At 42.4% G+C, this 21,213-nt stretch overlaps 1 protein-coding gene across 2 annotated transcripts; it reads left to right on the top strand.

Annotated features, from left to right (window-relative positions):
* The first annotated feature begins 1,606 nt into the window (after positions 1-1,606).
* On the top strand, positions 1,607-21,166 carry cep170ba (centrosomal protein 170Ba). 2 transcript variants are annotated; one of them, XM_084914233.1, is made up of 19 exons: positions 1,607-1,916; positions 2,818-2,955; positions 5,299-5,388; positions 6,190-6,268; positions 6,989-7,047; positions 7,501-7,657; positions 10,348-10,476; positions 11,167-11,658; positions 11,737-12,653; positions 12,815-12,973; positions 13,402-13,540; positions 13,660-15,243; positions 15,976-16,222; positions 16,564-16,687; positions 18,177-18,287; positions 18,372-18,460; positions 18,858-18,951; positions 19,038-19,089; positions 19,197-21,166. In XM_084914233.1, the coding sequence occupies exons 2-19, from the start codon at positions 2,851-2,853 to the stop codon at positions 19,418-19,420; spliced, it is 4,851 nt and encodes a 1,616-aa protein (XP_084770359.1). In that variant the 5' UTR covers positions 1,607-1,916; positions 2,818-2,850; the 3' UTR covers positions 19,421-21,166. The 2 variants fall into 2 exon arrangements, with proteins under 2 accessions (XP_084770359.1, XP_084770358.1); XM_084914232.1 differs by lacking the exon at positions 12,815-12,973 and having other exon boundaries at positions 1,608-1,916.
* Positions 21,167-21,213: the final 47 nt, after the last annotated feature.

A 21,213-nucleotide genomic window follows, 5' to 3' on the forward strand; every position in this document is an offset into this window, starting at 1 on the left:
GCAGATGTTGACAGCCAGGGCTCACAGTCTGTCTTTTGGCCAGCTGCAATGCACAGCGTCACACACTGACTGCGAGGTCTGACCCGTTGTGGAGCTCACCTGACAAAAAAAAGTCCCTTACCTGATTTCAAGTGCATTTCCCCCACCCACATGACAAAGTGTGGTGGTGATGAGGTAAATGTGGGTGAAATGCACATTCCCACATAGATTTGTCTAAAGTTCTCTAAGCTGTATAGACAGATAAACAATATTAAAGTGCTGACCTAACGTGAGATATGCAAAAGCAGAAAAAGTGTAACACCAGCTGCACAGAAACAGAACCACAGTTACTGTCTGGTTCATGGGAAATTCACACTTTTTACTCTATCCAGTTTCAGTTTCCATCCAGTGATGTCACCGTGAAAGTATATGCTTCTCAGAGATTTGTCTCAGTGCTGACTCATGGCGTCTGTGGAAGAAAGTGGTGAATTGGTGAAAGAGCAGGTTTTAATCGTAACAGAGCTGGGTGTTTTCTGTTTAGAGGGAAAGCCCTCGGAAACCGGTCAGACCTGCTGATTAAAACCTCTTTTAGGTGGAGGGCAAATTCAGCTAAACTCAACCACATTTGCCTCACAGTGAACTTAGTGTTTTGGAGCACATAATGCATGGCCAGTATATGAGAACATTGTTTTCATTGCACTCAAATGCACCATGATTCAGTAAAATATGAAAGTGTTAAAATAAACTGGATGGTGACCCTTTTTTTTTTTTCTTACACCCAGTATAAACACAGAAAGTCATTGTGACCTTGTGGCTTCTTTGAAATTTCCTGAATGAATCTCGTGATGAAATCTTTTTTTTTTTTTTTAACCCGGAGCAGCTCTACTGTAAATTGAAACTACAGCGCCATCTAATGGGTGCAAGGCTTCTGTCTTTGGATTAATATTTTTATAGCCTGCCATCATCTCCAGAGTTCTGTTTCGTGGGTAAAAGCGATTATCACCACCTGTTGCAAAGTTAAACGGTGGTCTTTTGTGATATATTTTTTTAATTTTTAATTTAACATAGTTTATGAGTTAACATGCGCTTTGCACACTTTTAACTAATGAGCTGGTTTTAACGACGAACTCCTATTGTTCGTGCTCTTAGAGGCTGTTTCTCCCAAACGCCTTCATTTCTTCTATTTAGACGGGAATGCGTTGCCAAAGCGAAACACAGGATAAACAAAGTCCGGTCGGGACATGAATAAAGCCGTAGATCGTCTATAAAAGCAGTTACTCACCAGATGGCGACTAGCACTATGTTGTGCTGCACATGCGCATCGAAGTTCTGAATTTATTTAGCTAATAGATAACCATTTACTTACGCTACAAACGTCAGATGTTAGAACTTTTCAACAGTATATAAAATAAATTAGGCCCATAAAAAGTCTTAGAAACCACGCAAATAAACATTACACATTTAACAAATTCAGGGCAGCCGACATTAAAGAGAAATGTATAAATAAATTAATAAATAAAAATGAAAAAATAAAGAAGGTAGGTAGACATTTTTGATATTTAAAAAAAATATACAACACTCTTCCTCTGGACACGACCCTTAGCTTTCAGCTTGAAGCCGCCGCCATCTTTCCTGCTCCCGTAACCCGGACAGAGTGAGAGCTCTTACTATCCTCTAACCTCTCGGAGAGAAAAAAAACGCTTTTGATGGGGACTTGTCAAGCTACGTCAGCCCGACGGGAGGAGACGCGTTTGAGGTTTGAGTTTCGTCCGGTTGTCATTCCTGCAGGAAGGTAAGGGTGTGATCGAACTTTACCTGCCCGTTGTCACCTGATGAGCTTGTTGTAAGTGAGTGTCGGTCGGACGTCGAATTTCCAAACTGCTGTGGGACGACAAACACTGGATTCACTCAGGAGTAAAACGGAGAAGGCTTTAAAGGTGAGTCCTTGTTGGGGGAAAATCGTTTGGAGATAGCTTATTTCGTCCAAGCCGGAGGCTCACGAGCGTTAGCTAAACAACCTCACCGACAGACTCCCAACAGCTCCCTGTTTTATTAAATAAAAATAAAAATTAGTGGTTTATTTACAAGAGTGTAAGCAGCTTGTAATTTAAAATATAAACACTAGCTTGTATTTTTTGCCATTAATGGTTAGCTCGCAAAGGTTACAGGAAGTTAAACCTGAGCTGGAAGTTTGAATTGTTAGCCATCGTTACCTTACTCCTCACAGGAGCCATTTGCAACAAGTTTCCCGGCATGCTTCATCAAAAAGATAAACTCTAATATCTCATATCGCCTTTATTCGATTACGATATCTGCGTTTGTTACTTGTGTGAACATACTCTGCTGTGTAGCCTTTCCTGACGAGTGAAAATCTAGCTACAAAAATGGGATCAGTTTTTTTTTTATGGTATTAGCTTGGTAGTAATACAGCCAGACACAACTGGTTGGATAAAAAGATCCTCTCATTGCAGTGAGGGTTTTTCTTTGCCCTTAAAAAATGATATTCAATATTGTTCAGATGGTAGCAAAATATGATTAATCCCAAAAGTTTGAAAGTTCCTGCCAAAACAGAGTCATCAACTTTATTAAGTGAAATTAAACAAAATATGACCAAACAAAATAGCTGGAGGAAAAAATACACAAGAAATTACAATGACTAATACTGCCTAAAAAGCTTGATATAAAATACTGACAAAAATCAGTGAAACAAATAATTATAAATGGAATATAAATAGCCTTTTAACAATGAAGAACAAGCACAGCAAATTTCAGATAACATTAAAGTAGCATAAAGATTTTTTGCCATCCTAGATCTATTTGGTTGTCGTCTTTTCCCAGGATGCCAAGAAGGTCCTGACTCGCAACCCCAACATGAGTGTGACATCATGGTTTCTGGTGAGCAGCTCTGGCACGCGTCACAGGTTGCCACGCGAGATGATCTTCGTCGGCCGGGACGACTGCGAGCTCATGCTCCAGGTGAGTGTCACGCAGAGTGTCGTACGTGACGTTCAGGATGCTCAGGATAAGTTGCATTACTCTGCACTGATGTCTGACAGGACAGCTGGTCACGCAAGTATGCGAAAAACCAGCAGGAGGCTTCTGGCATGCACCCTGCGTGCATTTCTGAGTGTGTGTAACCAGGTGACGGTGTCTTCACTCAAAGTTGCCCCTCGCAGCCACACAAACAATGACTTAAAAACTCAACTAAAGCATTCCCATGTGTTGCTTTTCCATGCTCTGTGTGCCACAAACACAATTTCTTTGTGGTTTTTGTGTAATATTCTCCTCCCATTTTCTTCTCGCTCTGTATTTAGACCAGCGAAGGAAGAATGTTGCCTCGGCAGCAGTTGTTTATACTTTCCTTAGTTTGTGCGTTATGTGCAGAAAAGCCCCGCAAACCACAGAGTTGCTTATGTCCACATTTAGGCGTCGCCGGCTCAAGGAAAAACCTCATCTTTTTCCCCAGCTTGAAACGATGCAGATATTTCTAGTGCTTGGGGCTTCTTCCTGACTTGGCACATAGCCCATTCCTGCCCTATATTGTCTTTAATGTCTTAAATGTTTTGGGTTTCTTGGAGTTTTTTTCTTTTTCTTTTTTTCCTCCCTCATTCACATTGTATCTGAAAGATTACAAGAAGAGAATCCCGTTTGACATGAGAGGCACAGATCCAGCTTAAGTGAAATTTTATCAAACTGCACAATTAAGGACCTCGCCTTGAAAGTTTGGACTTTCCATGAGTACTAGTGTTTGATCAGTCTGTATCTTCATGAGAAGTAATTAGACCGTACTCTTCTACAATGATACTGAGTGCCTTTTGTTTCTAATTCAGTGGCCTGTTATTGTTTCTTAAGCCAGAGATATGTTGTTTTCCTCTGATAAGGGGTGCAAAGGGAAGCTAAGGGCTACGAGTTATGAATTCAGATCTGTTAAGCTAATCGACAAATTGATTAACCAACACTAAAAACTTAAAGTAAGTTATTTAAAAGGTGACCAATTGAGCTGATTAACACAGGCAGTACAGACTGCCTCCGACTGCTGTTTATCCCAGTTAGGGTTTGGTTTGGAACAGTTTGTGACAAGCCCATAAATTGTCCATTGAATGACAGTGTTAATTTTGCAGACAAGTTTGGCACTCAGTGAGTTCGCTTGTGCTGAGGCCCTAATGAGGAGAGAAGAAAAAGTGAGTCAGTCTGAATCACTGGCTTAGCCTGAACTTAATTGATGAAGACGCATTTTTACTCTGCTTAATAGAATAGAATAGAATAGCCCTTTTTATTGTTGTTGTACATGTACAACAAAATTGTGGGTACTCCACACAACTGTGTAATAGCAGATGCATGCACAAAAACTTCAGCATTCAGAGAAGATTCTGGTAGATTAGGGCGAATAGTTAGTTTAATTTACTGCGGAATTGAAATCTTGTTTGTTGGCGAGGGCGCGTTGGCACATCCAAAAGAAAATTCCTGTTTCAATCCCATCCATCGATCTTCTTATCCACTTCAGGGTTGTCATCGGTGGAGAGGTTGCCAGTCTATCACAAAACTAACACAGAAACACCACAACTATTCACACTTGCATTCACACCTTTTATCAGTTTAGACTTGCCGGTTAACTTGATCTTGTGCATGTCTGTGCACTGTGGGAGGAAGCCAAACAGCTCCAGCCTGATGGTGGTCCTTCTTGGTGCGAGGCAGCAGTGCTACCCACTGCTCCATCTCATGCTTGGGTTTCCTAATGAAAATATTTGTGCACAGTTTTGTTAATTGGGATTGTGTGTAAACCAGAATAAAGGACTTTTTAGGTATCAAAAATAACTACTGCGGCACAGCAGTGCAGTGCTGTTGCCTCGCAGCATAAAGGTCCCAGGTCTGCATGCTGAGTGGCAGTGACCTTTTCACTATAGAGTTGGCACGTTCTCTCTAAGTACTCTGTTTTTTCCCCTCGCAGTCCAGATACGTTTATGTTAAGTCGACTGCTGATTCTAACGTGGCTGTAGGTGTGAATTTGAGCATGAATGGTTAGCTCTCTCTCTGTGTGTTAGCCCTGTGATGACCTGGCAACCTGTTCAAAGTGTACACCACCTCAACCCAAAACTGAATAAGCTGTTAAACTGACAGAATTTCTGATGGACTCAGTGTTTATATGTGCATATAGGTAAAATTCGTACTGTCGCCACCTTCCAGAATCCCAGTTGTAAGCCTGGAAAATCTTACCTTGGGATCTCAATTTAGAATCTAAATGAATGATCACAAATTTCATGTCATGTAATCAAGTTGTCAGCACATCACGGACTTTTTTTTTTTTCACATTTGTTTCAGTCTCGGAGTGTGGATAAACAGCATGCTGTCATCAACTATGACCCAAATACAGATGAGCACATGGTGAAGGACCTGGGCAGCTTGAACGGGGTGAGTGGGTCTGTCTTTACTTCCAAACTTTGTACTTCAGCTTGTGCAAAAAACAACAAAAAAACGTCTCTGGTATCACCAAAGGCTCGTGTTTCAACTGCAGTAAATCCCTTAGTACAAAAATGTGTCTGTGTGTAAACGGTTGGGCAAACAGTGACCATTGGGACCCCCCCCCCCCCCTCAAAAAAAAAAAAAAAAAAATCTTTCGATCTCACCCTGTTCCCTTGTCTCTTTGCTGCTGTTGCCACTTCACTGCACTGCACCATTATCCAAATGAAATCCAGAGCTGAGCCGTGGGAGAAACCGTTCATTGTTCTCAGTGTTTCTTTTGGCCTTAGTAACTGCAGCTAAACTAATCAGAGCAGAACAGTACGAGGGCCTATAACTGAAATCCTTCCCTAATTACCTTTGTTTAGTCTGTGTAGAATGAGAGCTACTGTTGGGTGCACAGTGTTATCCTTGTTTCTTTACTTTTAATCATCTAAAGATAAATTGAGTAACTCCTCTAACCATCTGTTAGTTAAGGGAGAAGTTAAAACAAATTGATGAACAAATTGCACATGTGTTTCTTTCCACCTGGCCATTTTATAAAAGCTTACTGACATTGCATAACAACATAATCTCATCAGAGTTTTAACGTGTTGGTGGATTAACTTTCAATGGGAAAGGTCCGCTGGCAAAGCACCTTACGGTATCCGAGTGCTTGGAATTAGAAGGCCTGTCACCTGTGAGTCATTACCTTCATTAGCGAATGAACAGTGAATGTTATGAATTTTGTTTTGTTTTTTTTCTGTTTTGCAGACATTTGTGAATGACCTCAGAATCCCAGACCAGACATATATCACCCTAAAGCTGTCAGATGTCATTCGCTTTGGTTATGATATCCTTTTTTTATACTTATGTTTTAAACTTTATGCATTTTTATTTAATCTGTAGGCTTAATCATCATTGGATGTGTATCATTCATACATTATCCAGACTTTCTGCTTTTGTTTTCATTGGTCTTTGGTATTCAACACAGAAAAGGACCAAGGGTCAGCAGCACTTTTTCTCACATTTATTACATTTTTTTTTCTCCACCTTGATCTACTGGCATGAAAATCCTGTGCGTTTTTTCAGCCAGGATAGTGAACTGTTGACCGGAAGCCGCCTGCACCCTTTGACCTCAGGAGAAAACTAATGAGTGGTGAAATGTATGTTAGATAACACAAAGCAACATTGTTCAGTGTACAGATACATTTAGACATGCTTTGTCGTTAGAGGTGAAGGGGCACAGTTTCGAGAAGTAATTCACCGCTATAAATACATTTATAGGTTTATAGGTGATATCTCTTGATGTTTATCTGTTGTCTCATCAGTTTTGAACTGATAAGTTTCGTGATAGTGCTGCAAGACAGTAAACTGGTTCACTTATTTTTTGGTTATAATAAAGATTTATTTGTTGTCTTGGCGCAAACGGAGAAATGAGCAACAACAAAACATAGTATTCAATCAGAAAAAAGTAATGGTCAGTGCTCAGTATTTTCCAGTCAGGACATCATCATATCTAATTGTTTGAAAAGAAAAATATGTAGATTGTTTCCTTTAACTCCTTCTGTACATGTGCATGTGTATATCCTGGAAAAGAGTCAACACAAAGTCCCGGAGGAAGCGCTTAAAGTAAGTAAGAGTAAGCTTCCTTTTTTAATCGTCAGTGCTCGACTGTCTTCAGCGATAGCTGTTTGCTGTAGATCCCTACTGAGAAAGACTAAGTAGATTACTCATTATTTTGTTATTAAATAATATGTTAAAATAGTCACAATCTTCCCAGGCCAACTCCTACCATGGCAAACTAGAGCTTAATTATCTACAATAAATTAATTTTTTTCTTTCATATTAAATTAAATAACTTAACACTTAAAGTCATTTCTGCATGTTTAATAATGCTAGTTACTGTAGATGAATTCAGTTAAAATAAAAATTATGCATGTGAAATATTTAGAAGTTGAAGCTAGAGTCTCTGGTGGATATTCTTCCTTACAGTGTGTATATGTTAGGACAGTTACAGCTGTACTGATTGTTGGCGGAAGGTTTTTCACATCCTGCTTCCCTCCTGTCTGTGTGTGTGTGCAGCATGAGAAGTACACAAGCCAGTTGCAGCTTAGCATAAAAGCCCTGGAGGCCAAGGCAAAGGAAAAACTGCACTTCCAGCACTCAGAGAAGAGCAAAGGCTCTTTATCCAATGCCAAACTCCAGGACAAAGCTGAGCGTAAAGCCCACTCCCTCACAGGTAAATAATTCTATCCACACAGTTCATTTGTTAGCAGGAAGGTGGCAGGTTTTATGATAACAGAAGTAGATAAATTGTTCTGGGTGCATGAGAGAAACAGTTTTAAATGAAGTGGATTTGAATAGCTTGGTCCCACGTACATGAGGAAGAGGAAGTCTGCTTGAGTCTCCATGTACTGCATGACTTTGGCCCTAGATCCCTCGATAGGATGATGGCTTCTCTTATTAAGAGCTTCCCTGCTGTGGGATTAGGATGCCATGTGAGTAGAGAGGCTGATGCTACAATCCTGTGGTGTCGGTAAAAAAGTAGATCTTGACATCCCAGGGTTGCCAGAGTAAGTATACATGAGTAAGGGCTTTGCAGACAAGCAGAGGGGTAAAGAGTTAAGGACAAACAGTCTTATCTCAGTCAGACATGCCTGACTGCTGACAAGAGGAGCTCTGCTGCCAAGCACCCTGATGGTGGTTCAGCCACGTGCTGTAGAATTAGAAAGGTCTGTAGGTTTTTAGTCCCAGCTTGGCACTTCTGTCCATGTAGGTGATGGTAGATCTGTCACTGCTGATATTTCCAGTTCTCTCACACCCTCTTTACTCTGACATGTACTTAGTGAATTTATTATTTTACTCTATGTCAACAGCGGAACAGTCAGGGCATTGTTAAGTTAGGCATTTTATGAATGAAGCTTATTCACACCGATGAAACGTTTTCCAGCTGTAGTTAATCTAGCAAGCAGCAGTCTTGTGCTTTCTGCTCCATAATCAGGCCTTTGAGCTTAGAAGGAAAACTACAACTGTGCCTAAAATAGGACTTTTCCAGCACATGCCTCATGTTTCTCATAGCTGTGTAATTGACGGTGGCACTGTGAGAAACACTTCTTTTGTTAGCTCTTTTTTTTTTTTTTTTTAGTAAACATCACTTTGGAGCAGAGTGTGATTATGTTGCCTGCAAGTATGAGTTCATTATTTGCAAGAAGTCTTTCAGTGCAAACTCTATATTTACTTGTTGCTACGCAGTTACTGCCTGCACTCAAAGGAGTCTGTGCTGGTGTGAGCCAGCAAGATAATGAAAGTGTCCACTGCTGTCATGCTAAATCTACAGCCTCAGTGAGAAAAGTATGTTAGAGAAAATAAGTACACGCTTTTTAAAGTGTCACTTTCATTCATTTTGAGTTTGTTTGATGTAGGAAAGTCTCTTTGCCTCACAGAGACCGAGCTTGCATATCTCTGTTGACAAATGCTGATGCAAATGCAGTCTCTTTGGCTGAGTTTGTTTAAGGTCTTGATATGTTATTTTGCCTAGCGTGGATCAAATGTCTCATATTAGGTTTGTTTTCTTTTAATTCTGACAAGCCTTGTAGAGAAGGAAAAAAAAAAAAGATGTGTGTGTCTTTTTCTGTGCTTGTTTTCCCCCTGCAGCTGTACAGGATGTGGAGTGACTCCAATCCTCCAGCTGTCTGCAGCACAGGACACTTCACTTGTACAGTGTGTGACTCAGTCGGGCCTACATTACTGTGCCAGGACCCAGGGCTATTTAGTATTGAGAGGAAAAAAAGAGGGCATGAAATTAACAGTTCAGCGTTCCCAGTGATTGCTCTTGTTGCGGCTTCCTTTTTAAAGTTTCCACACATAACAAATCCAGTAAGTTATAACAATAGCTAAAACAAAAATTCACATTTTTTTGCTTTTTAACTACCTCCAAACACAGCACTTAATGTCCCTAATAACTGCCACCTTTATTTTGGGAGATTATGTCCCGTCTTTGTTGTACCTCTGTGTCTGTGCACAGTTTGAGATGCCTTTGCTGTTTAATCAAATAATACGCTTAGCATAACCTTGCTCTGTGTACTGAAGCTGTTACACTCGCCCACGTTTTCTTTAGCTAAAAGGGGAAGATTAAATAAGTGGAAAGGAATCTGTAACGTGCCCCTCTGCCTCTTTGGTCACTGTGTTGATGTCTTATTGTGTGTGTCCAAGGCAACAGTGGTCAAGTGCTGCTGATACTTGGGATTGTGCAGCCACATTAAACTCAGAAGAGCTTGTTTATCCTATTTATCAGACCAAACGGCAGCTTCTAGATGATCTGATTAGTAGAGGCTGGCTGGCATGTGTGGAACAGTATGCCAGGTTATATGGCAAGTCTTGCTAAACACATATCATCAGCAAATTTAGCCAAGCTAACTAGTCTCAAATTTAAGAGAATATATACAGAGACCTCTGTATACATAAAGCCTTCGCGTGCCCGGGTTACTCTATATCCTGGACCGATTTCTTCCATTTTTCCTATAAAGATTAGGATTAGCTGTACTGTCCTCACATGAGGAGGATTATGTTTTGGTGGTTTGCTGATACATCTGGCATCACAGTTTGACCTCCCTACCCCCACTACACTCTCTGTGTCATGGGAATGTGTGGGAGCTCTGAAACATCCAAAGGCCACTTGCAGCGTAAGGCTTTGTTTCTGAGCTCCAGCATTGTGTAACTTTTTTATTGTTGCAACATCAAACAAAACACTGTTTTGTCATGTGACTAACAAACTTATTGGATTATAAAACCAAGCAGTGGTTTAAATTCACGTCTTTGTTGGCTCTTTCTTTGTTCCTACCATTCCTCCCTGCACCTTTTAGTATATTATGTACCTGATTGTGTTTGTTGGTCTGTGTTTGTGTCTGTCTGTGGGTTTTTTCCTGCTAGCCTCCACAGATGCTCCGATATCCAAGCCCACGCCTCTGTATGGCCAGCCTTCCTGGTGGGGAGAAGATGAGGACCTGGCCAACAAAAAGGAGAGCAGAGGTGGAAAATTTCCAGAGAAGGAATCTCCAGGTCAGTGAATCTGTCTTGTATTTCTACATGCAATCACTGTAAACTCCTTTCATTTGGTGTATGCCTTCAGAAGTGTTTGTCTTTACAAGCACAATGTATTTTATATTAGTGATTTAATTGCATTTATTGGATATTCCCATGTTTGTGAATTAGATTTAAAGTTGCCTTTTTTGTGGCATTTGATGTTCTCTGTGGGTCACTGAGACGTAGATGGTGTTAAGCCCAAGGCAGGTCCCTGGCTGTCAGCTGTGGACTGATAGCCAGGCCAAACCATGCCAGGCCAGTGGGCAGTGGCTGTCTGCCTCATGATGGATTATGACCATCTAAGCCGATGATGGTGATTGTTCTCCTCACGTTGCCCAGACTGAAACCGATTATTCCCCCCCAACTACCCTCCACTGGACTCTGAACTCCTAAAGTGGTATTTGGCCACACCCAGCTGGCATCCAAAGACCAATCACATGATTTGTTTTCCCAGCCTACCGTCTGGAACCTTCATGTTATTTATGGCTCTTATTTTCAGGAAATGTTTAGTGGTTATGCTTTAAGAGATTTACATAAATCTGAGTTCCTTTAACTTTGAGTTAGTAACTTTGATATAAGTGTGACAATATTCTAATATTCAGCACACTAAAAGCTTTTTGTGTAGTTTGAGTATTTATAATCTCCTCATCTCTTTATTGACAATAGAACCTGCTAAAGATGAGCCCACATATGAGAGCAATGGCTCTTTGCCAGACAGTCAGGCTAAGCCCATCTTCTCCTACCGCCGGGAGCCCAGTTACTTTGAGATCCCAACAAAGGAGTTCCAGCAGCGTCCTACCAAGAAACCAGAGTCGCAGGTTCATGAAGTTCCAACAAAAGACACAGCAGATCCCTCTGACTGCATCTCCTCCACCCCCACACCCACTGTGGTTCAAAGCCACGCATCCTTTACCATCGAATTTGATGAATGCATGCCAGGTAAAATGAAAATCAAGGACCATGTGACCAAGTTTTCTTTCCGTCAGCGTAAGCAACCTTCCACTGAGGTTGCTAGCACACCTACTGAGGTGATGTCAGCAGAGAGTAAAGTTGCTGACTGGCTCGTCCAAAGCAGCGCTAGCATGATGGGAAAGAGCTCGCAAGATGAAGATGTGTGCAGCACAAACAGTGACCCATCTCTTCTGAAGACCACCAAGAGTGAGTCTCGTATACACTATCTGTTTACTCTAGTTTTAGATGAAATACTGTGTTAACTTGTTCTCCTTCCATCAACAGCAAACTACCATGAAGACGGTTCTCAAAGTGATTCGGGGCACCCAGCACTCAATGGGAATAACTTTCTCCAGTTAGAACATCAGGATTCTCCACAAGCCTTGAGAGCTTCCCCACCACAGCGATTTCTCTCCCCTGACTCAGTGGAGCCTGTGTCTGGCTCTCCACCAGAGTCTCAGTCCCTTTCCAGTCTTACTAAAGCTGAGCCCCACCAAGCCTTTGTGATTGAATTCATTGACGACAACCAGAGAAAGAAGCGTTCCCAGTCCATCAATATCATGGCCCCACCAGAACCCTCCAGTGTCAGGCCACAGCTGGAGAAAGTAAAGAAAAGCTCAAGTCCGACTGGGGAGAGACAAGTCACACCTCCATCTTCCACCACTACTCCACCAACCCAACGGTACACTATCCCCCTGAAGGGCCCTGCTTCTATGGGCCCCCAAAGAGCTGGCTCTCTACGAAGGGAAAAGACTGAAGAACGGATCAGCACCAGCCTTTCCTCCCGCTCATCCTCATCTGTGTCCGCAAGACCATTTAGCAGCGTGGGCCGCAAATCTAAACTCACCCAGGACTTTACTGCTGAATTACTGAAACAAGCAAAGGAGATCTCTTCTGCCACCTGGGAGAGAAATACTACAGCATCTAAAGCAGGGTCAGGGCCGGCATCACAGTCTGGCCAAATTACCACTAGCCCTCCTCAGCCTGACGCTCATTTCCAGCCTCAAACTTCCTCGCCAATTCATAAACCTGTCCCCCTCAAGGCTCCTGTTATGCCCCCAGCATGTCAAAGTTTTGAAGTTAAGAGCCCCACAGGCCCCAGAAATGAAGAGGAGGACAGTCTGAGTGACGCAGGAACCTACACTATTGAAACAGATGTTCAAGATAAGGAGCTGGAAGAGGCACGGAGCAAGATTGACCAGGCAAGTTCTTTCACGTATGCTCGTTTTAAAAGAAATAAGGCGGCTTTGCTAATTACCGGTCTCCTCGTGTTTCTCGGAGTGAAGTCCTGAGCCATGAACGTTAGCAGTCCTGCTTTGCCTCTCTGTGCACTTATCCACTTGCAATGCTTTGTTCCTGACAGGTGTTTGGTGTCGTTGACAGCCCAGAGCGAACAAACCTGGGTGAAGCAGAAACACCGTCAGCATTTAGGCCTGTTATTGTTCAGGGCAGGGAGGAGCATAGTCAGAAAAGTTGTGGGGAGGTGAGGCCAGCTCCAGAGCAGGGACAGAGTCTGGTGAAGGTAAACTTTCCTGCTCAGGGTTGGATGATGAATGGATAGATAATTGATCATTTTAATGTAACAATGATTATTTTCAATCGGTAAGACTCAAGTGTCTGATTGCACCAATCGGGATGTAGTGCTTCCTTGATTTGCCTTCTTGGTTTTTGCTCTTTTTTCGGTGTCTCTCTTTTGATTTGTGCACTTGCCTCTTCTTTGCACACAGGCTCTGGGTTCATGATTGTTTGGGTTTTTCTTTTCTAACCAAATAAAAGAAAACAGAAAACCAAACCACGTGTTTAGTACAACATGTTAGGGTTCAAGTGCATACAACACTTGAAACAGATTGCTCTTTTGGAATTTATAATAACTGGAACTAAGAGAATTATATTTTTAACAGTTTTGTTATTTTTAACAGTAATTAATAACTTGTATGCCATCTTTTACAGGTTCAGTCAGGAGGTGCAGTCTTACAGGGGGCTCCTAAGTGGATGTCTTGCTGGGCCAGCTTGGCAGACAGCTATGCAGAATCTGGGCCTTCGTCCGGCCTCTTTGACATCCATTCCCAGATGGGACTGTCAGAAGGGGGTAAGCCACCTAACCAGCCATTGCTCTATTTGAAATGATAATGAGACACCCTGATGAATATGAATGATATTCAGCTTCATCGTCTGTGGTTAATATGCATTAAAACTGTTCCACTTCAGCACGAGGCACAATCGTCCACAAGGCTACGCTCAGCCAAAGCCAAGAAAGAGTTCAGCGCGGCCTGCAGCTGACATCACCGGGGGAGAAGAGTGACGTTCCAGCTCCCAGCATTCATGTTCATTATGACCCAAATTCAACATTTGATGTTGAAGATAACAGCTTGGGGGTCCCTGGCGCTCAAGACGGCATTCACAGGTTAACTGTGCAGGACGATGTAGAGCCTGACAGCCTGAGTGATGCCAGCAAGTCAGATGATGGATCTATTGTAGAGCAGAAGAGGAGGCCTCTGTCAGACCAAGAAGAAAAGCAAAATGGAGACAAGCGCACGCTCCCGGCCAAGTCTACATCTTTTTACATCGGGTCAGAGGAGGAGGTGGTGCCCAAAGCTAGCACTCCTAAGGCTGAGAGAAAACAGGTGACCAAAACCTTTTCAACAGCCACTCTGACCAAACTGAGAGGCAGTCAGGAGTCTGCAAGAGTCAAACCTGTTGTATCAGCTCCTGTACTGAGCCAGGCAACACAGAGGCCAGAGGGTAAAGAAGCATCCCCGTTATTCAGACAGGAGAGCTTCACGAAGGAGCGACCTAGCAGTACCAGGTTGCCTAACATCTCTAGCCAGCCTGCTCAAATAGATCTAAACCCTGAATTACTACAGAGAGCTAACAGTCAGGACACGCATTCATTTCTCAAAGAGACTGAAGATGTTCTGGCTGTACTGGAAGCCAAACTCCAAGCAGGACAAACCAACACTCCATCTCCTGTTATGGACTCTCTTTCTGGGGAGTCTGATGTGGATACCTCCAGTACAGTCAGCCAACACAGCAGTAAGACAAAGCCAAGCACACTAACAAAAAAAGTATCGGTCAGTGGCCTCCAGAGAGATAGGTCTTCAGCTAGCCTAACCAGTCAGGATTCGACTCAGCAGTCCTCAGAAAAGCACCGTACTCAGGAAGCAGGAAGGAGCAACAGGACTGAACCTCTGAGGAGGCCAGTCGGATTGAGACGCAGTGTGGGAAAACGTGGTTCCATAGACCTAAGTGATGACCACCAGAGCTTACCATACTCTGATCAGGAGTCAAACAGCAAACAAACACGCAAATACACAATTCCCCTTCAGAAGGAGGATACCAAGAGCTCCAGAGTGTCCCAGGCACTGAGTCGTGCCAACAGTCTATCAGCCCCAAGACCCACCAGGACTTCCATGCTGCGCCGGGCTCGCCTCGGAGAGGCCTCAGACAACGAGGGCACAGAGACTGATAAGCTGTACCAGGAGGCCAACAACACCCCAGCTAAGCAGCCCCAGGAAGCCAAGAAACTCTCCAGGCTGGATATGCTGGCCATGCCTCGGAAACGGACGAGCTCATTTAACACACCCAGTGACAACGAGGCCTCCTCCACCCCACAGTGGACAGGCAGAAGCACAGGATTTTCCAACCGCAGCGCAGAGCTGGGTGTCAGCTCCACTCGTAGGGCCTCTGGTCCAGGGCCAAAGCCGGGAGAAAGGCCGCAGAAGGCAGCACTCAACAGAACTCCAATCACTCGTGTACGCTCCAGCAGTGCCAAATATGCCAGCAGCACAGCAAGTAAGTATAGTACCGGCACTTACACACCATCTGTTCTTATATATTTAAGTGTAAAGCCTTATCAGCCATAAAAATGAACTCAGATTTAGCATTGTGGGAATGACATGCCTGCAACGTGTGTCAGACATGACAGAGAATTGGTCTGAAGCCTTTATAAGTCTCAGCTAATATAACCGATTTCTCAGTTCTGCAATTAAGAACTCTTTTTCATCAAACAACAGCTGTGTGTGAAGGAAACTAACACTAATACTAATATTAATTCTCCAATGTTCAATATCTTTCATCTGCACAGTGTACACTCATTGAAGTGAAGGCTGGATTGCCGTTTCTTTATGCAGCCATGCTTTGAGAGTGTATTACTGGTCCTGACTTTAACACAATATGTTTCACATTACAAATCAACTTGTATTATTTTTTTAACTCATTTATTCCTATCTGTACTCAGCCGCTGTACTGTGGAAGTCTAGTGTTCATTTGAGTTTGGTTCAGACCCCCCCTTAAAAACAACAACAGTAAATTGTTGGAAAGTCATGAAGACTTCCACAGCATCATGTCTGTCTCTTGTTCGGGGAAATGTTTTAGAGGTTTCTATTAAAACACTCAGTGGTGTTTTTTCTTTGTGTTTTTTTTTTTCTTGGTGGTCTTCTTTCATGGCATCTCTTTCTCTCTCTCCGGTTTTCCCAACTTATTTGTCCTCGTCTTCCAAAACTCTAACCAATTCACAACACCAAGGCTCTAGGAGACGACAGAAAGGCTCTGACTATACCTCTACCTCAGATGAGGAGTACGACTCAAACCAGAGCACTCCTAAACACAAACGCTCCCAACCTTCCTCAGCTTCTCATAGCCCACGCAATCCGGTTCGGCCGCAGCCAATCGTGGCCCTGCGCCCGAAACACCGCGGCAGAGACTCTGAAGAGGAGACCAACGAGGGAGATGCCTTCCACAACTGGTCCACACACAGTGCTGAGATTGCACGGTAAGAAATATGACAGGCTGGGCGTTTCTGGTGTGAATACTTGGGCTTTCCAGCAAACGCAAACAGTTTTAAGCATTTATTTTTGTTTCATTAGTTAAGGGTTGTGTGACAAGGAGTCCAAAATCACAGTAAATAAGATGATGATGATTTTTATCTGTTCAAATGGTTGATTTACTTCACTGCAACACTAAACTTGAATATATTTTATTGGATATTTCCTTTAGTTTTTTGCAAAAATATTTGCATTGACTTTGTTGTAGAGAATTGGTTTAAAAGGAATACTTAAATTCAATACAATATGGATTTTTTTTTTTTTTTTAAATATATATATATATATAAAGGTTGAGTCAAGATCTGGCCAAAGACTTGGCAATATTAGCCAGAGAGATCCACGATGTAGCGGGTGATGGCGAGCCCGGAGAGGAGTCCAGTGCACCGGGCTCCACGGCGACTTCTTATGAACAGGTACCGTTGTTACCTTAAACTTCAAGTGAATGAGTGAGGGCATTTTTGACAGCAGCCATGTGTTAACATGTGCTGTTATGATGTTTTTAATTGTAAAGCCATTTCCTGCTATGGATTTGTCTACCTCTCTTACAGCTTTGGTATTTGTTTTAAAGGAATTGGCTCATAATTGAAAATTATATGGGACCATTTATGACTTAAACATTTTTTTTTGTGGTTTCCACCACATTTTAACATTTTACAATGATTCATAGCTTATAGACCGATATTAGCCCAAAGTGACAATGAAAGAGCTCAGATGAAGATGATTCTAGTCATCTCTTTTTTAATAAAATAAAGGAAAACCATAGTTTAGGGATGGGTATTGATAAGATTTTCACGATTCCGATTCCATTTTCGATTCTGTTTAACGATTCGATTCTTTATCGATTCTTTTTAAAAAAGGAGAACACTAAGGTCGATTAGCTTAGAACTTTGTTTTATATCTTCTCTTTGAACAAGATAGAAATTTAGGAGTAACATGGCCTTACAAACCCAGCAGTGAGATCTTAAGAGATCCACAGCCTACGGCTCTTCAGTGGGTCACAGGGTCCCCAGGAAAAAAAATGTAAATGTAAAATAATAAAATAAATATTCTTCTGTAGCAATAACAAAGTATAACATAAATTATTCTGTAGCAATTACACAAGAATATCCAGTAATGTCCCTGCCTACAATTAAACACATTCACTTACCAAAAATCGGGGCATCTGCTGTGGCAAATAGGTGCAAGCCTTTGACCACAAACTGAGTCACTGCTCGGTGACATTCGTCTATCCTGGCCTGAAAGGAGACGCTACCGGTAGACTGCAGCGAGAACTGCCAGCATCTGAGCCAGACTCTGTCTGTCTGTCTCATCATGGTCACCTAAATGCACAGTAATGGCAGGTTTTGTAATAAGGCAGATCGCGCTAACATAATATGCACTGTTAGTTGATTATTTACCTGCCGCATTAACGGGAGAGGACGTGCAAACGTTACCGCTGCTGCTGCGTTGAGATTTACGAGTCGAGCGGAATTAAAAACACGACATTCATTTAAGGTCATCGCGTGTTTTGTGAGCAAATGCTTTTGCATATTCGTAGTGTTTCCTCCCTTAAATGAAATATCTACTTAGCAAGTATTGCAAGTTGCCCTGTTGTCATCCGTTCTCGTAAAGTATGACCAAACTTTTGAGCGTTTGAGCTGCTTAGGCGCCGTGTTTCCTGCCAGGTAAATGACGCTCCGCAACGTGGTGACGTCATTCGGGGAAACTGGAATCGAGAAGGGAATCGTTTGCAAAAATGGCAAACAGTTCCAAGGAATTGAAACAGTGGGAACCGGTTCTCAACAAGAACAACAAGTTTTCGATACCCATCCCTACCATAGTTACACTAAGTCTTCTAATGCATTTACCTGCCATTTAAAAAATAAAAAACGTATTTCTTTATTTCATCTTTTTCTTGATCAGCATGTTTCAGAGGCTAACAGTTACCAGAAAGTCCCCCCAAGTTCTGCACCATTAGGGGAAGCTGAGCAGAGCTGGAGTGACCGTGAACACAACTCCAGGAGCAGAGAAGAGGTCAGACATGATCGGTTGCTTCTTCTTTAGATATCCTGTAACGAGAGCTCTTTTATAAAAGTGTTTTATTGTTGTCCCCCTCAGGGCGTTGTGGACACTGCGATGCTGAATCCGGTGTCTCAGGTCATAATTGCTATCAGAGAAAACACGGAGCAGCTCGCTGACAAAATGAAGTAAGATACTAAGAAGAGCAGACACCATGAACACTTAAACTCCTCTCCTTCCATTCCTGATCTGGCTTTGATGAAAAACTTTATTGATCCTGTCTGACAGCCAGACTGCAGTGAGCATCAGCTCTAATTTAATTACTGTAACTTAGTGAGTCAGCTCACAGACAGATTGGCTGACAATATGGGACCAAGAGCAGAGATCTAATCTAAGTAAATGAGACACAGATGAAAAAACAGTTTCCACTGCTACATGCGGCTTCAGGTTGTCTTTTCCTGGTCTTTATTTGGTAATGTTCCAGACGTTAAACGAAAGTTCTGGCTTACTTTTGCTGTGATAAATTCTGCAAAATGATCAGTGTCAGAGAGCAGAACGTTGACTGAAAGACACCTCTGCACACAGGGTAATGTTCCAGGACAGAGTGGATATCTGGGAAGAGATTGAGGCCAAGGTCAATTCTGAAAATAATGTCCCGTTTGCAAAAACATCCAACAAGGTTGGTGTGCTTTTGGTTGAATGACAGGATAAACGCATGCGTGTAAATACTGCATGTTTGAGCTAAGTTAGACGTCTGTGTTTCAGGAAATCACATCTATCTTGAAAGAACTCAGGAGAGTTCAGAGACAACTCGAAGGTGAGTCATTCGGACCCTTTAGAAACTATTTAAATGGAAATAATTTTAAAATAGATTTTCTTGTGGCTGATGACGAATTTCTAATTTTTTTTAAAAAAAATATTTAGTCATTAACACAGTCATGGAGCCCAGCTGGCAGCCTGGAGCTACCAAGACCTCAGCCACTGCAGTCTCCTCCTCATCTGGAGTTCACACTAGCAAGCATTCTTCCTCACGAGACTGGAGAACGGTGCACTCCATTTTCAAACGTGGCGGTGGCCCGAGGCCCAGCGAGAGGGTCAGGAGAGCGGCTGCGACCCCGGATGATGTCAGAGAGGGATATTTAGTCTGAGATCTGGCACAAACACGCAGGTCCAGCCAGTCCACTCCAAACAGCCAGGTGCCAGACCTCTGTGCGCACAGAGGAAACCCAAAGGAGGGAAGTGAGACTTTGTGCACAGAAGTGCATCCTCCTGCACACACAAACATACACACTACTGCACTATAAGCACACCACACACCCACCTGTGTAAGGATGTAACACACTGAGAGAGACCACAAAGCTATACTTGATTCTGTGTGTTACAGATCGTCGTCATTATTTGCCAATGTTGTGATCACCAGCACTTTTTTTTTTCTTTAATAAAAGCTCATCATAATTAGCTGCCCAGAGAAAAACAAGCCTGAACATAATCATCCCAGGGAAGTCTTCAGATACGTCAAACATGTGTGTTTAGTGACAAATCATCATTGAGGAAGTCTTTTCTTTTTATAATACCAAGAACTAAAGTTAATACTCGCAGATGCTGATATGCTGTGTACTCCATCCTCAGTAACTCCCCACGCTTATTGTTTTTTGTTTGCCTCCTTCCTCTTTGTGGGGTAGAAGGAAAATGTATTTTTTTAGGGGTTTTTTTTCCTGAGACACTGTGGTATTTTGTAACTGACACAGCACGACTGTAGGTGCGAGTTAGTCGCCTTTTGTGCCAGAATAGTTTGTTAATATTACGCAATCGCTACAAGCCAATTTTGTGTGCACGCTGGTACTATTTCCCTCGTCGGCACTACGCTTTTGTCCAACAGAGGGTGAAAAAAATCCACTTCAGGAGTGTGCAATCTAAATGGAGGAACGGGTGTGCTCTATAAGTAAAGCAGCAAGCAATCACAAACTCTGGCTGCAGCTTTAGAGTATTCCCCGCCCTTCTAACTTTTGTAAAATTTCTTATTTTTATATTTGTGTCAGACACATTTGGGAGCTTTGGATTGTTTTCCACGCCTCGAGCAAAATTTGGCTCCAAGGTTTGTCCAAAGACGAACACGACACGATTTCAAGGACGAGAAATGTGTCGTCTTTATCTGTTTCTGCACGACACCTCGGCCCTTCGAGTCGTGAGAGATGTAATGTTATTTATGACCAAGTAAATTGTATGAAATTGTTAAAAAAAATTTGATGATAGCAGCTGATTTGTTAACGTGTGTGTAAATGTCTAAAGATCGTCTACACGTCCTACAGGTTACCTCTCAATCTCGTCTTTTTGCACTGAGGTAGTACAGCGTCATCCCTCTTTAAGCCGATACGCTGCAAACTGAAAGCTTTGACTGTCCGGTGAAAGATTGTAAGAATCTGATGCTGACACAGGAGGCTGAAGCAGGGAACTCCGGCAAGCTTCTCAGTTTCCCTCTTCCTAGTCTGGACCATGCATGTGATTGTAACTGGGAAGTACCTACAAAAGTGCCACATTAGCTGCATGGGATAAAGTTTCATGTGGGCGAGTACAGTGGTTGTTTACAGACTCCAGCAAAATTTGAATGTTTTTCTTCTTCTTCTTGTCATTCTCAACCCGTTGCTGCTATTCATCTTCTGTGGGATAGTATTTCCACTTAGCTTTAGTCCGACACGGTCCGCTGAAGATTTAAAATGTGTGTATCAAATTTCTGTCCCCTGTTTTGGATCTTCAGTTTCTGTTTCCATTCCTTCCCTACCCAAATGATTTGGTTGTAATTTGATAGCTGTTATTTATGTTTGGTTATTTGTGTAAGATGTCAGATATGTTTTGTTTTGTTTTTTTTTCCAAATAAATGTGATTAGTAAACCTGTTTTGCTTTTTGTCATGTGTTATAATATCTTGTTACACTCACCCACTC

The sequence above is a fragment of the Perissodus microlepis genome, chromosome 19 (genome assembly GCF_051167445.1).
Source record: "Perissodus microlepis isolate ML-2025 ecotype Zambia chromosome 19, ASM5116744v1, whole genome shotgun sequence".
Taxonomy (NCBI): Eukaryota; Metazoa; Chordata; class Actinopteri; order Cichliformes; family Cichlidae; genus Perissodus; species Perissodus microlepis.

What these genes read in the sequence shown, in the direction of transcription:
- cep170ba (XM_084914233.1), top strand. Translation starts at nt 2,851, where the DNA reads ATGAGTGTGACATCATGGTTTCTGGTGAGCAGCTCTGGCACGCGTCAC. An exon ending in TGTCATTCGCTTTGGTTATG is followed by an intron (nt 6,269 to 6,988) that starts ATATCCTTTTTT and finishes CTCCTTCTGTAC; the next exon opens with ATGTGCATGTGTATATCCTG. An exon ending in TTGCAAAAACATCCAACAAG is followed by an intron (nt 18,952 to 19,037) that starts GTTGGTGTGCTT and finishes TCTGTGTTTCAG; the next exon opens with GAAATCACATCTATCTTGAA.